Source organism: Sceloporus occidentalis, unplaced genomic scaffold (assembly GCF_023333645.1).
Source record: "Sceloporus occidentalis isolate IW3139 unplaced genomic scaffold, rSceOcc1.0.p SCAF_55, whole genome shotgun sequence".
NCBI classification, from domain to species: Eukaryota; Metazoa; Chordata; class Lepidosauria; order Squamata; family Phrynosomatidae; genus Sceloporus; species Sceloporus occidentalis.
Genome location: NW_028317035.1, coordinates 1,341,769 through 1,364,713, shown reverse-complemented (window position 1 = coordinate 1,364,713; position 22,945 = coordinate 1,341,769). Strand labels below are relative to the sequence as shown.

The 22,945-nt window shown below is 39.9% G+C and overlaps 1 protein-coding gene across 1 annotated transcript in view; it reads left to right on the top strand.

Annotated features, from left to right (window-relative positions):
- DHRS11 (dehydrogenase/reductase 11) overlaps positions 1–22,945 on the top strand; it is a 116,797-nt gene that overhangs the window by 71,142 nt on the left and 22,710 nt on the right. Inside the window, exon 6 of the mRNA XM_089492261.1 lies at positions 7,669–7,734. Within this exon, the coding sequence (XP_089348387.1) occupies positions 7,669–7,734 (66 nt within the window). The remainder of the gene's footprint in view (positions 1–7,668; positions 7,735–22,945) is intronic.

The window sequence follows — 22,945 nt, the reverse complement described above, 5'->3', positions numbered from 1 at the left end:
GGCTGTGATAGGGGTTGTGGTGGGGAGAAAGGGGGCAGGGGTGAGGGGCTGTGGTGGGGGACAGGGGTTGTGGTGTCTGGGTAACTGGGGCTGAGATGGTGCATAGGGGATGTGGTGTGGGGGTAACTGGGGCTTTGTGGGGGTAACGGACTGAGATGGTGCATAGGGGCTGTGGTGGGGAGTAGGGGACAGGGACTGTGTTGGGGCAGTGACTGTGATGGTGGATAGGGGCTGTGGTGGAGTAACTGGGGCTGTGTATGTATGTATGTGTGTATGTATATATATATATATATATATAACATCCAAAAATAGTTACCGGCACTCCAGGGACTTCTTTAAATAATCACTCCAGAAACTGCAGTTTTCCAATCAACGTTTGTCATGTCCTGATGAAAGTCTAATAAATAGACTGAAACGTTGATTGGAAAACTGCAGTTTCTGGAGTGATTATTTAAAGAAGTCCCTGGAGTGCCGGTAACTATTTTTGGATGTTTTATGATTTGCTTTTGCAGCTACTTGGCACCGGGCTAAAAAGGTGGTGATTGGTGTGCAATTGTTAATTTTGGACATTGTGTGTGTGTGTGTGTGTATATGTATGTGTGTGTATGTGTGTATATATATATATATATATATATACATACATAATCAGTACACTAGAAAAATATATACTTACCTCAGAAAAGATGAGGGCGTGGAAAGGCTGTCCGCGGGCTGCAGCAGGAAGAGGGGAGAAGCAATCAGAGAAAAACTTTATTCAGCTCCCACTAGGAGCAGACAGCGACGGGGAGTAATACTAAAGTACGTGCCGGACCAGAGGCTGCCTGATGGCCCTGATTTTTGCGGCCGCAGCTCGTGGATTGCCGCTAGAATGTGTAAGGCAGCCCCAGGAAAGTGAAATTTTCCCAGTATGCCTCCAGTCCGGCCCTGACCCTCCGCGACCCACTGAAGACAGGGTTGCGACCCACTTTTGGGTCGCGACCCATGAGTTGAGAACCACTGATCTAGATCAATGGCATGCTAAGCAGGTCTTCCATCCTAAAGGGGGCGGAACTATGCAAAAGGAAACCTAGGAGGATTGACATACCTTTCAACAGTCCTGGTTTTTGCAGGACATTATTGTCTTTCAGGCACTGTATTGCTGTACAAGGTAGCTGCCCCACTTTCCCACTTTTTATGGCAATGTAGAAGATGGGCTGATTATGGAGATCCTTCTATTTCCACTGTCCAGCCCGGGAACCTGTAAACTCAATGGCAGTCTATGCTGTTGCTGCCCCGATCTCCATTTTGCTCCCATATGGTCAGTGTCATGCTGCTTGGGCCTGCTACAGGCGGGCAGGATGCTGCTAGCCTGTGCAAGGTCTCCAGATGGCGTGCACTTAACTGATGGCTGCCTGGTGCACGGTTATGTGCGGAAGATGATGCTGATGGTGCACCTGGGAGGCACAGCAGAGAGAGTGCCCATGACGCACAGCAAGAGGTGGGCAGGGGAATATCAACTTAATGTGATTTTAGTATAATATGGAGAAGGGAATATCCTATGAATTAGATAAAAATATCCACAATTGATATTACATTGGCAGAATCCGCATCAGAAACAGAGCTAATTACTCCATATAGAAATAATTTTTTAGAGACATCGACAACAGGGATTCTGGAAGGTATACAGACCAGAAGTCAAAGAAAAGAAGACGACGTACGAGGAGAAGTCAGAGGACATCCAAACATCAGGGGCAAGGGACGCCCCCCACGCAGGAGATAATGCCTATATACAATCTCTCTAGTCGTGTCTTGGATAAGGAGGAACAGAACCTGTTGGCTAAGGGTCTTTCATTTGTTCCAACACGGAATATGAATACATTTGATCTTCAAGTGGAACTATATCAATTTGGTCGGACTATGAGGTTAAAAGAATTCTTTTATACGAACAAGCAATGTAATCAACATCAAACTGAAACTATGGGAACAAGGTTTAAACCTAAGAGTATATTTGATCCACCCCCAACACAACCTACAATTAAAACGTTCCTAAATACAGTAAAAGGAAGTAATTGAAAAAATGCATACAACAGAATCATTCCAACATAATTTAAGAAGAAAAGAACGAGTAGCACTAGACAATTTGAGAAAAGATACTACCATAGTAATCCGCCCAGCGGATAAAGGAGGAGGTATTGTAATTCAAGATTATATAGATTACGCTACAGAAATTAGATCTCAATTATTAGACAAAACAACATATAAACAAATTCATGAGGATCCTACTAATAGTATAAGACACAAGTTAGAAGAATCATTGAAGCAAGGATTGTATAGGAGATACATCACAATGGAAGAATATAACTTCTTGCTGACTACCCATCCGAGAATACCAGTGCTGTATACACTACCTAAGATTCATAAAAATGCACAACAACCACCGGGGAGACCAATAGTTTCAGCTATTGGGGGAATTTTAGAACCCGTGGCAAAATGGTTGGATTTTCAGTTTAAAGAATCAGTAGAAGCTATACCTATGATTTTGAAGGACACTAATACTTTGATTAAACATTTGGAGAAAATGGATATAGATCTGCAAGATATGGTTCTAATATCTATGGACATTAGTAGCTTATACACAATAATTCCTCATGAAGAAGGAGTTGAAGCAATGAGAAATTTACTATCACAATCACCACATTATAAAGGACCTCCCCTTGAATTTGTTTTAGAATTATTAACATTAACTTTGCAATTGAATTATTTTAGGTTTGAATTTGATTGGTTTATGCAATTATCCGGCACATCCTTGGGAGCAGCTATGGCTCCTATGTATGCTAATGCCTATGTTTTCGGGGTGGAAAAACTTTATTGGTTGGACAAATATAAAGAGAATATCGTCAAATACTTTCGGTATATTGACGATATTCTCATTATGTGGAAAGGTACAGAAGCTGAAGCCAAAACATTTGTGCAATATATTAATGAATTACCTACACCGATTAAAGTCACTTCTCAGATACATAAATCAAGGATTCAATTCTTAGATCTGGAAATTTATGTTGCAAACAATAAATTGAATTATACATTATACACTAAACCCACTGATCGCAATACAATCTATACAATCTACAATACAATTCAAGCTAAAAGTGCACACCCTCAACATTTAATCAGGTCATTACCATATTTACAGTTTTTGCGTGTGTTACGAAATAATTCAGATGTTACTAATACAGAGAAACAATTGGAATGTATGCAACATAAGTTTCTGGCAAGGGGATATACACAGGACCTACTACAGGAAGCATTGAGAATGGCTAAGCTAGGCCCTAAAGAGAAGGTGACAACAGAGGACTCTAAATTATATTGTATGACTACATATAATGTTAACAGCCATGAGCTCACCAACAGTATACATAAAAACTGGAATATGGTAGCTAAAGACAACACACTCCCCACTACATTTAGGCATAGACCAGTGATCAGCTATAGACGTAATAAGAACTTAAAGGATCTACTAGTAAAAGTTGATCCGGTCGATAGCTATAGTAAAGAAAACAAACAATTTAGCAATTATGGTAGTGTAAGATGCTTGGGTTGCGTCACATGTAGTCATATGATACCGAGCAAAACGTTCTCCCATCCACATACAGGAAAGATATTTAATATCAGACATAGGATTACATGTAAAACAACACATGTAATATATAAAATACATTGTCCATGCGGATTGTCATATGTCGGTAAAACAGAAAATACATTAGGAGAACGGATTAGGGCACATCGCTCAAGCATCAGAATTGCATACAGAGATGGAGTATCAGATAAACCAGTAGCTAAACATTTTTTAGAGAAACAACATGCCTTGCCATCATTGCGGTTTATAGCAATAGATCACATCCCTGAATCTCGACGTGGGGGGATAGAGGTAAAATTCTATTGCAACGCGAGACATTTTGGATAGTCCAGTTAAAAACCATGGCGCCAGGTGGGCTAAACGAGAAATTATCATTTGCTTCATACCTATAATACTAAATTAGGTTGATTAACTAAGTTCTCAGATATAGTAGTTTGAGAGATTAATTTGATGGAATTGGTATATATGCTGAGGTTTAGAAAAATGTTAAGTATTTTTCGATTTTTTTTTGATATGTTTCGAATAATTCTATAATGTGTTATGTAGTGCATTATTTTAATGGGTAATGATTATTTAGTGTTCTAATCAATAGACATACAACATCAGGCAATAAGATGATTTTACACAAAATAGCACTAATTCATTTATTTATTATTTGGTACATGATCACATTATTTATTCATATTTCCAGGAATGTTTTTTTCACATGATTGTGGGTTTTCAACACATTTGGGTTAAACATATAATTATTTATAGGTTCTTTTATATATTATAATTGATACATATATACATGTAGCTATAACATATTTACACAAGCACATTAACATATATATTATGTGATTATATATTATACACATTCACCATTTTTTATTTTAGTATATATATTAAGTTTTTTGTTTTGATATTCTGTATTTTCTAATATATACATCTCAGGTGATTCTGTACACACACAGAAAGCACTTATATATATATATATATATATATATATATATATATATATATATATATATATATATATATATATATGTATATGTAAAGGTATAAATAAGAGGTTCACATATTGGCACAGGAGACACGCATCATGCAGATTCACTGCAGTTTAAAGGTATGCGTTGTCATGACGACCTGGAGATTAGAGAGAGGGTCTAAAATTAGATCTGTTTTTTCTTTCTTGATATTCTTTATTTTTTAAGATTATAGTAGATGTGGTATACATGAATAAAGCACTCTATATATACACACTAAAATACAATTCAGGGGTTCACAGATCGGCACAGGAGATACATAGTATGCAGATTAGTTGCAGTTCAAATGTACGAGTTGTTACAACACTTTAGAGATCAGATTGCAGATCTAAGACAGTATATTGTTAATCCACACATATATATAATCATAATATACACACACATTCACATATTTATTTATTAATTTTACAATACAGATATCCACTATTCTTTACAACCTTGTCTAATCATTATAATTTTGTCCTTTTTATGTATATTTATTCACAAATTTATCACTGCTGATCCTGTATACAGGAGTACAGCATTATATACACAAATATAAAGGCACAAATAAGAGGTTTACTTACCGGCATATGAGACACGCATTATGCAGAGTAAATGGAAACGTTGCCATGATGATCCGGATCTCACACAGTGTGTCTAAGACCCGGAAGCATTGCTGATATTATGCACATGCGTATCTGGGAATGGTACACGCCGGGCTTGAATACCTCGAGCACTACAGGTGTGGTAGATCTTGTTGATGATATTTCTTGCTATAAATATGATTCACACTGCTTTTCTGACATGTCCTGATGAAAGTCTAATAAATAGACTGAAACGTTGATTGGAAAACTGCAGTTTCTGGAGTGATTATTTAAAGAAGTCTCTGGAGTGTCGGTAACTATTTTTGGATGTTTTATGATTTGTTGTTGCAGCTACTTGGCACCGGGCTAAAAAGGTGGTGATTGGTGTGCAATTGTTAATTTTGGACATATATATATATTATATACACACACATACATAATCAGTACACTAGAAAAATATATACTTACCTCAGAAAAGATGAGGGCGTGGAAAGGCTGTCCGCGGGCTGCAGCAGGAAGAGGGGAGGAGCAATCAGAGAAAAACTTTATTCAGCTCCCACTAGGAGCAGCCAGCGACGGGGAGTAATACTAAAGTACGTGCTGGACCAGAGGCTGCCTGATGGCCCTGATTTTTGCGGCCGCGGCTCGTGGATTGCCGCTAGAATGTGTAAGGCAGCCCCAGGAAAGTGAAATTTTCCCAGTATGCCTCCAGTCCGGCCCTGACCCTCCGCGACCCACTGAAGACAGGGTTGCAACCCACTTTTGGGTCGCGACCCATGAGTTGAGAACCACTGATCTAGATCAAAGGCATGCTAAGCAGGTCTTCCATCCTAAAGGGGGGCGGAACTATGCAAAAGGAAACCTAGGAGGATTGACATACCTTTCAACAGTCCTGGTTTTTGCAGGACATTATTGTCTTTCAGGCACTGTATTGCTGTACAAGGTAGCTGCCCCACTTTCCCACTTTTTATGGCAATGTAGAAGATGGGCTGATTATGGAGATCCTTCTATTTCCACTGTCCAGTCCGGGAACCTGTAAACTCAATGGCAGTCTATGCTGTTGCTCTCCATTTTGCTCCCATATGGTCAGTGTCATGCTGCTTGGGCCTGCTACAGGCGGGCAGGATGCTGCTAGCCTGTGCAAGGTCTCCAGATGGCGTGCACTTAACTGATGGCTGCCTGGTGCACGGTTATGTGCGGAAGATGATGCTGATGGTGCACCTGGGAGGCACAGCAGAGAGAGTGCCCATGACGCACAGCAAGAGGTGGGCAGGGGAATATCAACTTAATGTGATTTTAGTATAATATGGAGAAGGGAATATCCTATGAATTAGAAAGTCAGGACCAATTTGAAATCCGATGGTCCCTTTGGAATAATAGATGGATATATAGACTTAACTGGGGGTAGCATAGCCCCTGAGGGGTATATAAACAGACCTGAGGATCTGTAACAGATGCACCTTTTCTTTTTAGGTACCAGGATCTCAAAGCTATAATATAATCAATGTTGCTCTGTATCCCGTCCTTTTTCCAGCCATGTCTAATTTATGTCTATGCATATGTGTAAATCCATCTGATTTTTAAGATTATTTTAAAAATGAAAATTAGATGAGTTTTTTTTGTATTATGTGTTTGAATTTCAAGTAAAAAAATATAATAGAAAAATATATCCGGAATATATATGGTGCTGTGTATCATATTTGGTGTTCTGATTCCTGAACGAAACACTATGACTTCTGGCTTGTTTTTGACCAGCCTCGTGATTTTATGCCTTACTATCCTGATCTGTGTACCCACTTTAGCTTGCCTGACTACTTGCTTAGTGTACGGAACCCAGCTCTGACTGACTAATAGTTTTGTATAACTACCAGGCACCTTGTATTATCAGGGGATCTTCCTGCAGTTTTACATATACAGGTGTCTGGATATTTCTACTGTGCTTTGCCTATTATACCCAGTGCCTATGTATACCTGCCTATACCAGAGACTCCACACTGTTGGGATCATCAAAGTCCCTGTTCTCTTGTCTTGGGCTCAATCCCTTACCAGGTGTTTCCCACTTGTGTGTTGTGTGCTCCTGGATGATGGCAGACATGAGCCACGTCACGATGCAGTGCAACTGTCTGTTGCTACATGGTTGTCTGGGTAAGACGGAGGGATGGCCCTGCCGCTAGACCTGACCACACCCTCATCTACCCAAACACCTGATATGTTAGAGGTATGGATTGATATAACAAAATAACGTTTTTGCCCCAGTTACATAGGTACACATTCTTCTGCAGTTTATTTTGCTTTGTTTCCTTTTCTTGACACTGATAGTTGAAACATACTGTATATCGGCTATTTATTTTATAATTCATAATTTAATTTCAACTGGTTGTTTCTATTTTAGCAGTATATTATTTTTCTATTCTCAACTTTCAAGCCCTTTTTTAAAAATGTTTCCTTTTGTGTCTTTCAGTGTCTGAAAGCTGAAGATATTGCTAACTCTGTGATTTATGTGCTCAGCGCTCCTCCACATGTGCAGGTGAGTGCGACTTGGTTGGTGTATTTTGGTACACATATAGGAATTTGTGGAGAACAAGATAGTTCAACAAGAAAATGTGTTTGCTAACTTGTTTTGTCCTCGCAGTCAAAGTGATTGAGCTCTTGTCAAAGTGATTTGGACCCTGTTAACCCCATGGAATTTATATATCAAAAGGGCCGCTCGTAGTTCCAGGAGATTGATGTAGAAATCTTATTCTGACTTTGACCAGATATCCTTTCTTGCTATACTCCCTGAGAAAGCCCCCCTCAAAATGAGGCATCTTTTGTGATGGGCATGCTGAGAGAGGTTTCAGAACTGGACATATAGGAGGAGTCATATGGAACCTGACTTTGAAATCCCTGAAAGCCCAATGATTTAGTGAAATCGAATTGTCCCATGAAAGACCCTTCACTAAGCATTTGTTGAGAGAGAACTGGAAGTGTCTGCAATAAAGCCTTCCTACCTCATTCCAGCCTACCTCTGAATCAGGAATTTGAGGTTCACACAATCAGTCTCTTCTCTCCACTCTCTCTTCAATTGTCATATATTGCCCTCCAGCTTCTACCTCACAGTTTTGGACCTGTTCTGCCTGGCTCCCCTTCTTCCCCTCTTCTAATATCCCCTGTCTTATGGGTGATTTTAAAATTTTAAAAACAACTCTGCCAGCTCCAAACTCCTCTCCCTGACCTCCTCTTCTGGACTTTCTGCATGGAATAATTCCCCTACACCAAGGGATACTCACTTGAACCCATATTGATCCAATATTAACCCCTAACAAAACAACATCCCAAAATTATCTAATTTAGAACCAGTGAGCTTCCCTTTAAAAGTGCTGCTCTCTCTCAAGCAGTTACAAGGAAAAAATTATTTGCCCCCTCCTGATGATTTTGCACGTTTGCCCACTGACAAAGACATGATCAGTCTATAATTTTTAATGTTAGGTTTATTTGAACAGTGAGAGACAGAATAACACATTTCAAAAAAGTTATAAATTGATTTGCATTTTACTCAGTGAAATAAGTATTTGATCTTGTCAGGGACAATATTCTAGACCTACACAAGACAAGACCATCGCCAAGCAGCTTGGTGAGAAGGTGACAACAGTTGGTGCGATAATTCGCAAATGGAAAAAACGCAAAATAACTGTGAATCTCCCTTGGTCTGGGCTCCATGCAAGATCTCACCTTGTGTAGTTTCAATGATCATGAGAACAGTGAGGAATTAGCCTACACAGGAGGTTCTTACCAATGATCTCAAGGCAGCAGGGACCATAATCACCAAGAAAACAATTGGTAATACACTACACCGTGAAGGACTGATATTCTGCAGCGACTGCAAGGCCCCCCTGCACAAAGCGCATGTTACAGGCTCCTTTGAAGTTTGCCAATGAACATCTGAATGATTCAGAGGAGAACTGGGTGAAAATGTTGAGGTCAGATGAAACCAAAATCAAGCTATTTGGCATCAACTCGCTGTGTTTGCAGGAGGAGGAATTTTGCCTATGACCCCAAGAACACCATCCCCACGTCAAACAGGGAGGTGGAATCATTATGCTTTGGGGGTGTTTTTCTGCTTAAGGGACAGGACAACTTCACTGCATCAAAGGGACGATGTATGAGGCCATGTACCGTCAAATCTTGGGTGAGAACCTCCTTCCCTCACCCAGGGCATTGAAAATGGGTCAGGGTTGGGTATTCCAGCATGACAATGACCCAAAACACGCGGCCCAAGCAACAAAGGATTGGCTCAAGAAGAAGCACGTTAAGGTCCTGGAGTGGCCTAGCCAGTCTCCAGACCTTAATCCCATAGAAAATCTGTGGAGGGAGCTGAAGCTCAGCCTGAAACACTTAATGACTTGGAGAGAATCTGCAAAGAGGAGCGGGACAAAATCCCTCCTAAGATGTGTCCAAACCTGGTGGCCAACTACAAGAAATGTCTTACCTCTGTGATTGCCAACAAGGGTTTTGCCACCAAGTACTAAGTCATGTTTTGCAAAGGGGTCAAACCTTGCTCACCATGGAGTTGTAAAGCAGGCTTACCTTGTTTAGTGTCTGAGAGCTACAGAGATCAGCAGTGCATTAGACACACAGGATGCACAATGAATGTAGGCAGATGTCAGCACAGTGTCTTAACCATTTGTGTAGACAGCACTTCTCTACCTCTCAGGTTTTTTGTGGATTTAGGCTCTAATACTCATAACCTTTCACTTTAATATAGTTACATTACTGGTATTACTACCATTTATGGACAAAACTGCTTCTTTATTTTCAGGTCTCTAAGAAATTGTTACATTTTAATTCTAATCAATAAACTTTTGTGATTTTACTTAGTTTCTTCCTGCCAAGATGAATCGTTGCCAAAACAGGCGTTAACCAGTCTATATAGGTGTTGTAACCAAGAAAGCTGTAGTCACTCCCAGAGATCACCCAGATGTATCATTCTGTTGTCCCTGAAATCACTTCCAGCACCAGTCAGCATGCACACCTTGGAACGCTGCCATGTGTACCCAATAAGTAGACACAACTACCTTCAAATGAGTACAGCAAGAATGAACATTTTATTGAACTATAAATAGCATGTTTATACACAAAAACATCAAAACAACCAGGTTTTAACCCCTTCGTGACAATGACTGATTTTATTTTTTGTACCCTTCGTGACAATGGCTGTTTTAACATTTCTGCGGTGCTCGTGTTTAGCTGTAGTTTTTCTTTCTTTCTTTCTTGTTTACTGAGCCCACACAAGTTATATATTGTTTTTTTCAGGACAAGAAGGGCTTGTCCTGAGAGAAAAAAAGGACTTTTTCAGACTTTTACTTGAAAAATCTTTTACTCATCTATAAAAGCTAATGAATAATGCTAAATAGATTCTACTATTTGTCCTGAGTTTAGAAATACCCCAGCAGTTTGGAAATGTGAATTTACAGCCCCTGGTATATGTCGCTGTCACACAACACTCCAATATGTATCCAGCAACATCTGAGTACAGTGATATCCCACATGCTTGGGTTTGTCAGGTTGTTTGGGGGCTAAAAGGCCACATTTGAGATGTGTGCATTTTTCATATTGGAAATTTTACATGTGGTCATCCTTCCCTGTGTGTTAAGTGGGACATTTAAATTACCTTGTCAAATCAGACACCCCATGGGCATTTAACATGCCAGTATTTGGTACAGGCCTCAGTAGAAGTTAAGGTTAAGGATTTAACTATGCAGAACTAGTATTTTCTGTTACATAAGATTTGTTTGTGTTATCAGATTAGAATGTTTTTGCAGCTTGGTTTTGGTGTTTTTTCCCCTCTCTTGATTCTCTCCTGATTTTTTTTCTGACCGTACTATTTTTGAGGTAGCGATACGCAGGTCTAGTTATAATACTATATATATATATATATATATATGTGTGTGTGTATGTAGATCTTTGTTTATAATGTGGGGCAGACCGAGAGACTGAAGCTAGACTTCATATCGATAAAGGTTGGAATACAGCACTCAGTAGTGAGATGGTGCACGAGCCAGGGTACCACCAAGTCCTTCAATAAATCCAAAATAAAGAAGCAGAGGCTGAGCACTCAAATGGTAAGGTGAGTTTATTTCACGCAGGCAACGTGTGTCGAAACGTTGCCTGCGTGAAATAAACGCACCTTATCATTTGAGTGCTGAGCCTCTGCTTTATTTTAGACTTCATATCGAGACTGACTGGTATGTTTATTTTTATTTTTTTATGCATATAAGCTTTAATAGGCATTCTGTGTTACACTCTGTTTAATTTTGGATGTATGTATTTTTTATTATAAGTAAGTAATTACTATATTGAATTCTCAGTCCTTTCTTATAATTGTGCTCACGATTTCATTTATTGAATGTGTATAAAATTAAGATTTGGTAACTTATCACTTAGGGTGGAGAATAACCTCTTTTTAAGACATTACATGGGAGGAAAGGTGTGAATCCATCACAATTGGCGCCCAACGTGGGGGTCGAGAATTCTAATTTTTTTTATATTACCCAGACTTATTTTTTTACCACGGACCACTTACACATAAGTGAAGGTACTTTCAATATCATGGTGAATAATTTTGCTAATATACAGTGATTAAATTCATTATGCAGATTGCAACAAGGCAAAGATGTGCAAAATGATTAAGTTTTAGCACTTAAAATACAGTATGGTCCCTGGGGATCAGAAGCTAGATACTGCTTAATTCATGTATTGTTGTTAGGACCAAATGGAGTTGGTTTGCAAACTCCTACATTTTGAGGATATTGATTTTAATTCTGCCAGGCATACTTTTATTAATCTGATCTATGATGAATGTCAGAACCCAAATCGCTTCGTCTAACAGATTATCTGAAACGTAACTCTTTCCATGTGAGAATTGTTTTAAGATAAAGCACTTATTTGAGGACTTGCTCATAAAAATATTTTTATATATAAATATATTTATATATACATTTTTTGTAAATGGAAGGTTCCCCTGAAATCAGTGGAAAATTATTTTACCTGTTACCATTTTTTTTAAACTTTTTATTTTTGTATTTTTTTTGTTTTAATTTATTTTACTAATCACATTGTGATTGGAAAGATGGGCTTCTATTGACATGGTTGAATGCAGTACCTCTATTCAACATGCAGGTTCTCAGGAGAGACCCTCAGGAAAACTTTTTCATCTTCTTTATCTTTTTTACAGGATGTGCCGCCAGAGCGGTCACGGTGCATCAAGGGGTGGGAGTTGAAGTTTTGCTTCCCACAACATTACTTTTATGTTGGTTATTATTTGGGGGTGCTGACGGTATGATTTAAAGCAGGTTTGGAGAATTTGACCCAAAAAATTTTTTGGCCAAAAAAGTAAGGTCCGAGGTCTAGATAGTTTCATGTTTTCATCCAAATACGGTACTGCATGTAGCTTCCATATAATGCTTCCCACAACATTACTTTTATGTTTATTACAGTTACACCGTTTGGGTGCAGAAAGCGAACTTAGACCGCTTTCTGCACCCGTTTAAAGCCATGATGGTCCTGGCACGTCAGTTGTCACTAACTGGATGTTAAACCATCAAGGGGTTAAACAACAGAACAAAAGGGCTCAATCACATCAGTACATCATTGAATTACATTACACGAGATTAAAAAGACTTAACTAGAACAATTTAAAAACTAACTAACTTAAGGTGCAGGGAAGCAATTACTATGAAAGGGGCCTCCCATGGTGTAAGCAGATAGTCTTTGTACTTCTCAACCTGCATTTTTACAAGTGACCCCCCCCACACACACACACTTCCCCCACAGGAGAAACCATGGCCCAGGCTGAATGTGGGCAAGTGTTTGGCCCAGCAATGTAGTTCTGTCACAGGTGTTTTTACATATTTTCTAGTTGAGTAACTGCTCATGCAAACTCGTAGTAAGAATGACAAAATAAATTAAAGCTACCATCTCCCACATCATAAACTTTGTAATTGCAACTCTAAACAGCCACCCCAGATCACATGGAAACATGCATTTCTTTTCTACAGGTGGCATGTGTTTCATTTATTCCCCAAACAACCTGAAAAACCTATGCACGGGTGGTATCACTGTACTTAGGATATGTTGCAGTGACACACACCCAGAGCTGGAAATTCACAACTAAACTAAAATGTGTATAAAAATCTACCAACCTTGGCAAACACTGTGCATGTAAAGAGTTAAAATACCAGCACTTGAAATACCCTGGGGTGACTAGTTTTCAAAAATATATGGTTTGATGGGGGTAAATTGAATTGACCAGGTTTAAAAATATCCGAAACATGATATGGGTACAGGCTGACCAGATGTCATATCCCCCCCCAAAAAAAATGCACAGCTCCCAAATGTGACCCTTTAGCCACATAACTCTAGGAACCTATGTATGGATGGTATCACTGTACTCAGGATATATTGCTGAACACATATCAGGATGATGTTTGGTAGTGACTTATATCAAAAGCTGTAAATTCATTGAAGTACAATGTTTGTGGGAAAAACACAAAAAATACTACCAACAGCACTGCCATACTATCTACATATTTAGAGGGGCTGGTGGTAGTGCATTGAAAAAAAGTTAAAATAAAATGGGGTGTCTAGTTTTCAAATGGTTTGATTGGATAAATTGAATTGGCCGGTTTCCAAGGTGTTCCCAATAAGAACATGCAGTATGACCAGATGTCAAAATACCAAGTTGAAAACACTGTGTATGTCCCAAATGTGGCCGTTTAGCCCCTAAACAACTAGACAAACCTATCCACGGGGAGTTGCACTGTACTCAGGAAATGTTGCTGAACACATATTGAGTTTCTGTTTGGCTGTGACAAATACCAGGAGCTGTAAGTTTACACCTAAATTACAATGTGTGAAAAAAATATATACTACCACAAACTTTGACAAAGGCTAATAGCAGAATTAGTGTATGGAAAGAGTTGAAATACCACAATTTTAAGTACCCTGGTATGTATAGTTTACCAAAATATATGGTATGATTTGTCCGACTTCAACTATGTCCCAAATTGGACGTGAACCCAGGATGACCAGATTTTTTAAATTGCAAGATGCTACTTGTTCTTATTGCCCCATAACATAGCATTGGTTATTTCTAAGCTCAGGGCAAATATTAGAATATATTCAGCAGCCCCTCTAGTATGAGTGGGGTTGAGAGCGTAAGAAAGGCTAGACAGGTTGTGGTGGTAGGGGACTCTATTATTAAGAGAGTAGATAAGGTAATCAGCCGCTCTGAAAGGCTCAACCGGACAGTTTGCTGTCTCCCGTGTGCTCGGGTCCGGCATGTTGCTGACAGAGTGGATGGATTATTGGGAGGGGCTGGGGAAGACCCGGCTGTCATGGTCCATATTGGTAACAATGACAAAGTCAGTGGAAAATGGAAGGTCCTAAAGAATGATTTCAGGGAATTAGGAGATAAACTGAAGAAAAGGACCTCCAAGGTAGTATTTTCAGAAATACCGTATTTGCTCGATTATAAGACAATGTTTTTTTCAGAGCAAATGCTCTGAAAAATACCCCTCGTCTTATAATTGAGGTCGTCTTCTAATCAGACCTCAAAATGTCCGCTGGGGCCATGCTGCATACCGGGCTTTGGTCACGAGCAGCAGGAGAACAGGAACCTAGAAGAGTGTCGCATAACTCTGCCTCCGCCCTCCTTCCTCTGGAGGCGGGGCCAGAGAAGTTGCTCGCACAGCCAGGCCCCTGCAGAAGTCTTCGAGTGAGAGATCTGCAGTTCAGGTAAGGGGGTGGGGGAGGGTTTTTGTGATTAATGTGTGAAGTATGTGTGATTAATGGAATGAATGAGTATTTAAATGTTTGTGAATGAGTGTGTGTTAGTATGGATGTGTAAGGGGGGTGGTGGTGGTAGCATGGCATAGGGAGGCTGTGCTCAGACTCCTATCATCCCCAGGTTCCAGCATGTACTGGCTGCCTTGGCTGTGATTGCTGTTAGCAGTTATATATATATATATATACCTCCAGAAATGCCTTTTAACCCCCTATATGCCACTCTGCCCCATGATATGCCTTTTAACCCCCTATATGCCACTCTGGCATATAGGGGATTAAAAGGCACATCATGGGGCAGAGTGGAAAATAGGGGGTATAAGGCATTTCTGGGGGCAGAGTGGCAACCCTGGGGGCAGATGTGCATAACTGGGGGGGCAGGTTGGCAAATAAAAGGAAATAAAAAAAAAAATTTTTTGTTAAATATGAAAATATTGTTTACATGAATTAATATGTACTAGTAAAACTTTTTTTCCTATAGGGAATATATATATTCAGGCTTTTTGTTTTTTCCTAAATTAATATTTAGATTTGGGGGGGGTCGTCTTATAATTGAGCAAATACGGTATTACCTGTGCCACGCGCAACAGTAGAAAGGCAGCGGGAGATCAGGGAGGTAAATGCGTGGCTAAAAGTCATGGTGTAGGAAGGAGGGTTTTGGCTTTCTAGAGCACTGGGCTGATTTTGCTCTTGGGTACAATCTTTATAGCGGTGATGGATTGCACCTAAACGGAAGAGGGTCTGCTGTGCTAGGGGAGAGGATGGCTAGAAGGCTGGAGGGGTTTTTAAACCAGTGAAGGGGGGGAGGGACACAGATCTTGAAAATGGAGAGAGCGCAGAAAGGAGAGGGGCTTTAGATCAGAACAAGGGGGGTGGAGATGGGGGAGGGGCAAGATCAGAACAGAGGAGGTATGTATTAATAAAAATTCTCATAAAATGCAAGAGACTCAGGGTAATATTAAATGTATGCTTGCTAATGCAAGGAGCCTAAATAACAAAATGGGAGAACTAGAGGCAATAGCATACACTAAGCGATATGATATAATAGGCATAACAGAAACATGGTGGGATGAGACCCATGACTGGGCAGTTAACTTAAAAGGTTATATGTTATATAGGAAGGACAGAAAAAGCAGGAAGGGAGGAGGAGTATGCTTGTATGTTAACAACGAGCTAAAGTCAAATATTAAGCATCTTGAAGGCGAAAAGGGATTTGTGGAAGCTTTATGGGTAGATATCAACTTGGGGCAAAAAAAAGGAAAAGAACTACTGGTTGGGATATGTTATAAACCACCTAATGTTTATAATGATGAGGAAGAGCAGCTGTTAGAGCAAATTGAGAAAGCGGCACATCTGGGTAACACGTTAATTGGAGATTTTAATTACCCAGATATAAATTGGGATAGAGGGACTAGTTGTTCTGCAAGGGGATTCAGGTTTTTGAACCTGTTAAATGACACATTCATGTCACAACTGGTACAAGCACCAACTAGAAAGGATACTTGTTTGGATCTGGTGATAACAAACAATGTTGATCTTGTGTCTAACATTCAAGTGGGGGAGCACTTGGGTAATAGTGATCACAATATGGTCTCTTTTGAAATAAACTCAAAAAAGAAATTGCCCATGGGGAATATTAAAACTTATAATTTTAAGAAGGCCAATTTCAATAAGATAAGGGCAGCTTTACAACGTATTGACTGGCAAAAACTCTTCAGGGATAAAAATACTGAGGAAAAATTGAGTATTTTCAAACAAATATTAGCAGGGTACACTTCTCAGTATGTACCACTAGGAAACTGTCAGGGTCCGGCGACCCGATGCGGTACCCGCCGGGGTCCGGCGACCCGATGCGGTACCCGCCGGGGTCCGGCGACCCGATGCGGTCTCTTACCTGGATGCCCGCTACCCGCGGGCATCGGATCCAGCAGGTGTCCTACCGGCCTCTCCACTCGACCGGCTTTTGCTAGGCGCGCGCGCGCCCTCTATTAACTTTATTGTTCCCCGAACAAGGTTCGCGGGAGCTCGCCGCTGTAGCCTCCCGCTCGGGGGCGGAGCTTCCCCCGAGCGGCAAGTTTAAAACCAAGCACTGAGCTTTGCTCAGTGCTCAGTTATTGTGCTTCCCTGCTACATCCTGAGTGCGCCTTTCTAGTGATTCTCCGTGTACCTACCTGGCTTCCCTTTGACCACGCTCCTGCCTGACCCTTATCTACTAAACGGTTCGTGATTCCTGGCTCTCCTTTGACTACGGCTTTGCCTGACCCTTTTGTACCTCGTTGCCCGCTCGTGTACCGTGCCTCGGCTTGTGTCCTGACTTTGGCTCGTCTGCTCCTCCTGTACCTCGTGGCCCGCCTGTGTACCGTACCTCGGCTTTTCCTGACAGCGTTGTTGGCCTTATCTGCTAAGCGCCTCTGCCTGCATATTGAGCTCTGCTCCCTATTGAACTTGTCCTTTCTGATTCCTGCTCCTGACAGAAACAAATATAAAAGAAACAAATTGAAACCGATGTGGCTTAGTGGGGGACGTTAAGCAGAAAATTAACCCCTTCAATCCCAGGGGTTTTTGGTACCTCAAAGCCAAGAGCAATTTTGCCATTTTTGGGGTATCTCGGTTTAGCGATGATTCTCTTTTCCTGTGAATAGTGTACCCACATAAACTATATATTGTTTTTTCAAGTAGAGATAGAGCTTTCGTTTGATACCATAGTTGGATGATTAGCTGAAAATTTAGAATGAGAAATTTAGTAAAAACTAGCGAAGATTAGAAAAATTAATTTTTTTTTTTACATTTTTCCTCTGAATCCTCACAAAATTAGGTAAAATGATGGAAAATCCCCTCCAAGTTTATTAATTCAGGTGTCCTGATTTCAGAAATACCTTATTTATATAGATTTTCCAGACTTTCCCAGCACCAGGGAGCATACTATAAGGTGTACAATTTTGTATAATTTTTATGCCTATGGCCTAACGGGTTTGGGGGTTGTGAACGGGGGCAGAAGGGTTATACTGGCTAGATGTTATGCTAGGGCAATGGGAAGTAAGTTTTTTTTAATAATTTTCTTATTTTCTTTTTTTATATATATTTTTTTTAATTTTTTTTGTATTTTACATTTTTTTTATTTTTTATATATTATTTTTACACAGAAATGGTTAGAGGTCCTCCTAGGGACCTCCTGAACATGCCAGTGATGTCACAATGACATCACAGCTCACATTAATTAAGGACTTAAGGAGCGGAGTCAGGAAATAAGTGAACCTCTGTTTCTAATCTTTCGGGATTCTTTTCTTTCAGGAATTGTACCAGAGGATTGGAGGAAGGCAGATGTGGTTCCTATTTTCAAAAAGGGTTCAAACTCTGTGCCCGGAAATTATAGACCTGTGAGCTTAACTTCCGTGGCTGGGAAAGTATTTGAAGGGCTGTTTAGGGATAATATTCAAGAATTCCTTGGGAAGAACAGTATTATTAGCAAAAATCAGCATGGTTTTATGAAACATAGGTCCTGTCAAACTAATTTAATTGCATTCTATGAAGAAGTAAGTAGAAGTGTCGATCAGGGTGTTGCAGTGGATGTAATCTACTTGGATTTTGCCAAGGCGTTTGACACGGTTCCACACAATAGGTTAGTATTCAAACTGAAGGAAATTGGTCTAGATGCAAATTCTTGTTCTTGGGTAGAACATTGGCTTAGAGATAGGTCAAGCTGGTCAAAAGTGGTAAGTGGTGTCCCTCAGGGTTCTGTTCTGGGACCAATTTTATTCAACATATTTATAAATGACCTGGCAGTAAGCGATGAAAGTCATGTTTCTGTGTTTGCAGATGACTCTAAACTAGGTAAAGTTATACAGGGCGAGCAGGATATTACTGTGCTGCAGAGGGATCTAGATAGACTGGGGAACTGGGCACACAAATGGCAGATGAAATTCAATGTAGATAAATGTAAAGTTATGCACTTCGGGGTAACGAATGCACAAGCAACCTACACCCTAAACGGTAGGGAATTAGGGGTAACGACAAATGAGAAGGATTTGGGAATTGTTATAGACAACAAACTAGGCAACAATGTGCAATGTCAGTCTGCGGTTGCTAAGGCCAGTAAGGTATTGTCGTGTATAAAAAGGGGCATCAAGTCGCGGGATAAAGATATAATTTTGCCTCTGTATAAATCAATGGTAAGGCCTCACCTTGAATATGCTGTGCAATTTTGGGCACCTATTCTAAAGAAGGATATCATAGCACTAGAAAGGGTGCAGAGGCGGGCTAAAATTAATAAAAGGAATGGAGCACTATAGTTATGAAGAAAGGTTAACTAATTTAAATCTGTTTAGTTTAGAAAAACGTCACCTCAGAGGGGATATGATGGCATTATATAAATATATTCGGATCCAATACAAACCATTGTGTGGAAATCTGTTCATAAACAGGACTATGCATAGGACACGTGGTCATGTGTTCAGACTGGAAGAAAGGAGATTTAGACTAAAGCAGAGGAAAGGGTTTTTTACAGTAAGGTGTCAGGAACCAATATTTCGCTGCCTGAACCATGGCTTTTTTAATACCTGTGGTGTTTACATCTGCAACCACTAGTGGCCACCCTCCACCCTCTGGAGCACTCAGAACTCAGGTGTGCCTTGTTACCTGGGTTGAGCACTAGTCTACATCCAGCTGGGCCTTATTACCTGGATTACCCTGCCTTTATGAACCTGCCCTGCCCTTTAGTCAGGGCCTTTGTATTGAAGTCTATGGACCTTCCTGCTGTGGCTCTGCACCTGTGCTGTTCCTGGTTCCCTGCTTTTGTGTCCTTCCAAGTGGACTCCCTGCTATTGTGTCCTTCCAAGTGGACTCCCTGCTATTGTGTCCTTCCAAGTGGACTCCCTGCTATTGTGTCCTTCCAAGTGAACTCCCTGCTACTGTGTCCTTCCAAGTGGACTCCCTGCTACTGTGTCCTTCCAAGTGGACTCCCTGCTACTGTGTCCTTCCAAGTGGACTCCCTGCTACTGTGTCCTTCCAAGTGGGCTGTGTGCCTTTCGTACCCTTCCAAGCGGGCTGTGTGCCTTTCGTACCCTTCCAAGCGGGCTGTGTGCCTTTCGTACCCTTCCAAGCGGGCTGTGTGCCTTTTGTACCCTTCCAAGCGGGCTGTGTGCCTTTTGTACCCTTCCAAGCGGGCTGTGTGCCTTTTGTACCCTTCCAAGCGGGCTGTGTGCCTTTTGTGCCCTTCCAAGCGGGCTCTCTGTCTGTCGTGCCCTTCCAAGCGGGCTCCCTGCCAAAAGACTTATTACCTGTATTTTATTTTGCCATACGTCCGGTTACTTGCTTAGACTATTACCCTTATTTGCTGGTTCTGTTATATACATAAAATACACTGCATTACCTGGATTTTTGTTGGTAGTGTCTTTGTTTGCATAATCATGCACCCTGGGTTACATACTGAACCCCAAGTATCCCCTGCGCATGGGCTCCTACCCGACCTGATCACCCGAGTCCTGACATAAGGACAATAAGGATGTGGAATTCTCTGCCTGCAGAGGTAGTTTTATCGGAGTCTGTACAGACGTTTAAACTGCAACTGGATGGATACCTGGAAAAACATAATATTCAGGGATATAATCTTTAATTATGGGGAAACAGCTTATTGATCCAAGGAGAAATCTGACTGCCATTTTGGGGTCAAGAAGGAATTTTTTCCCTCCTTAGTGCAAAATTGGAAAGAGCGAAACCGGGGGGTTTTTTGCCTTCTTTTGGATCAACAGCAACAAATTAACAGATATAGGAAAGGCTGAACTTGATGGACGCATGTCTTTTTTCAGCCTATATAACTATGTAACTATGTAATACTATTGGACTCATAAATGCTCTTCACACATACCCACTTTCTGGGAACATTGCCAAGATCAGAAACAAAGATTGTTTAACTCGTTCAGTCCTTTTTGGACATTTTTTTTACTATAAAATAACAAAGGTGATTAGTGACAGCGCTAAAAAAAAAGTTGTAGGGAAAAAACAAACAAAAAAACAAATCAATAAATAAAATTGTATCAAAGATATACTTCCCAAAACTTTTGTTTCACAGATGGTGTACGTTCTCAAGAATCCTAGGTACTTGAAAGAACAAAAGAAAAAAACCAAGGAACTTTATGGTGTAGTATGCACAATAACATGTGGCATACGTGACAGGGTATAGGAGAGACTCTTACACTTTGCAGGTCAATGCCTGGCCTCTGTATTTTGTTTCTTTACAATGCAGTTTTCAGGTGCTCCTGACGGCGTGCATGAAACCAGTTTTCTCCAAAATAAAATCGGAAGGCGGATACCAGGAGGTTAATAAGTATAAATATTATAATCTTGAATAAAATCTTAAATAAAATCTGGTAGCTTACATTAAAAAGTGGTATAAAACGCCCTGTAACTTCCGCTTCTGGGTGTACGGCTCTTCCCCTCCTGTTTTCGTCAATACGCACGACGCGTTTCGCTCCAATAGCGTCTTCTGGTACGTGACTCTTGTATTCACCTTACATTATTCAAATCCTTTCCTTTCACTCAATTGGCAGAGAGACAACTGGACTCACTTGATTTTCAATCGCATCGTTATTGGTACTTTGTACTGTTCAATATTAACCCCATGTTGTCCATATAATTCAATGCATGTGCGGAAAATGAAAAAAATTTGTACATATTATAAATACACCCATTCATACACAAAAAGTGCATGAAAAGTACTACAATGATAAATTATTCAAGGCAATATCATACTTATGTGCAATACTAATATGTACTGTTTGATAATTGTGTGTGAATACGCATTATTGAAATTAGGTGATTTAATGCTGGGGTACTATGTACAAAAAAGTAGAAATACTGTTAAGTTTACGATTACATTTTAGAAACATCTATTATTATTATTATGGAAAAATAATAGTGCTGCTTTTTTAAAATACCTATCCAATTTAAATATTCTGCCATAACTACTAGTTCTTGAAATGTAACTTTTTTTCTATGTTTGCTTATAGATTGGAGATATTCAGATGAGACCCACAGAGCAAGTATCCTAGTGCCTGGAGTTATGGCATTGGTGTCGGAAAAGAAGGAACTGTCCATTTTATTTTCCTCTGCTGGCTGATTGAAATTTTAATTAAATCCAGAGGATCTTATTAATTCTGCCTTTGGAGGTTTTTATGAAAAAAGAAAATGTGAAAACATGAGTGTATTTTCTTCTTTATAGTTAACATAGTTAACCATCCTCTTTAGCAAAACAATGCTTTCCAGGATCTATCAGTGTTTTTATTTCAACCAACATGTACTCAATTATTTTGTCGAATATGTGGCCATATAGCTATTTTTGGTTTTGGTAATGCTTACTTTCCAAGTCACATAGTATAACATATGCGGAGTGCTTAAATAATTCTAAACAGGTTTCTATAATGCATTTGTAATTTGAATAACAGACAATGTGTTTATTACGTTTTTATAGCAAGGGTATATCTGATAAAAAGATGTTCAGTGCAGTTCGTCCTATATGTAGTGATCCAAAAAGTTTGCATGTGAATTAGCTTTATAGCTCAAATTATAAAACATCATTCAATTGATGTGTGAAACGTGCCATTCAGGCCTTTTCACCATCATAAAATAGTAGTAGTAAAAAATAGTAGTTAAAGAAATTTAAATCATTCAAGATGTTTTTTTTTACAGTATTGAAGTGCCATGGATCATACACAATTCTAGCCTCTACTCAAAGGACAAAAAAAATCACAAACTGGCCTCTTTAATAGTAGCTTTAATCGTTGAATTGACCATCATTGCTCATCCTTTACTAGGTGTGGTGTCCATTGGGCATCCGCTATTGTTCTTGAAAATGTTTTGTGTTTAGTCAGTCCATTCATGTTCATTCTGAGGCCAAAGATTAACAATGATTTATGTTTATT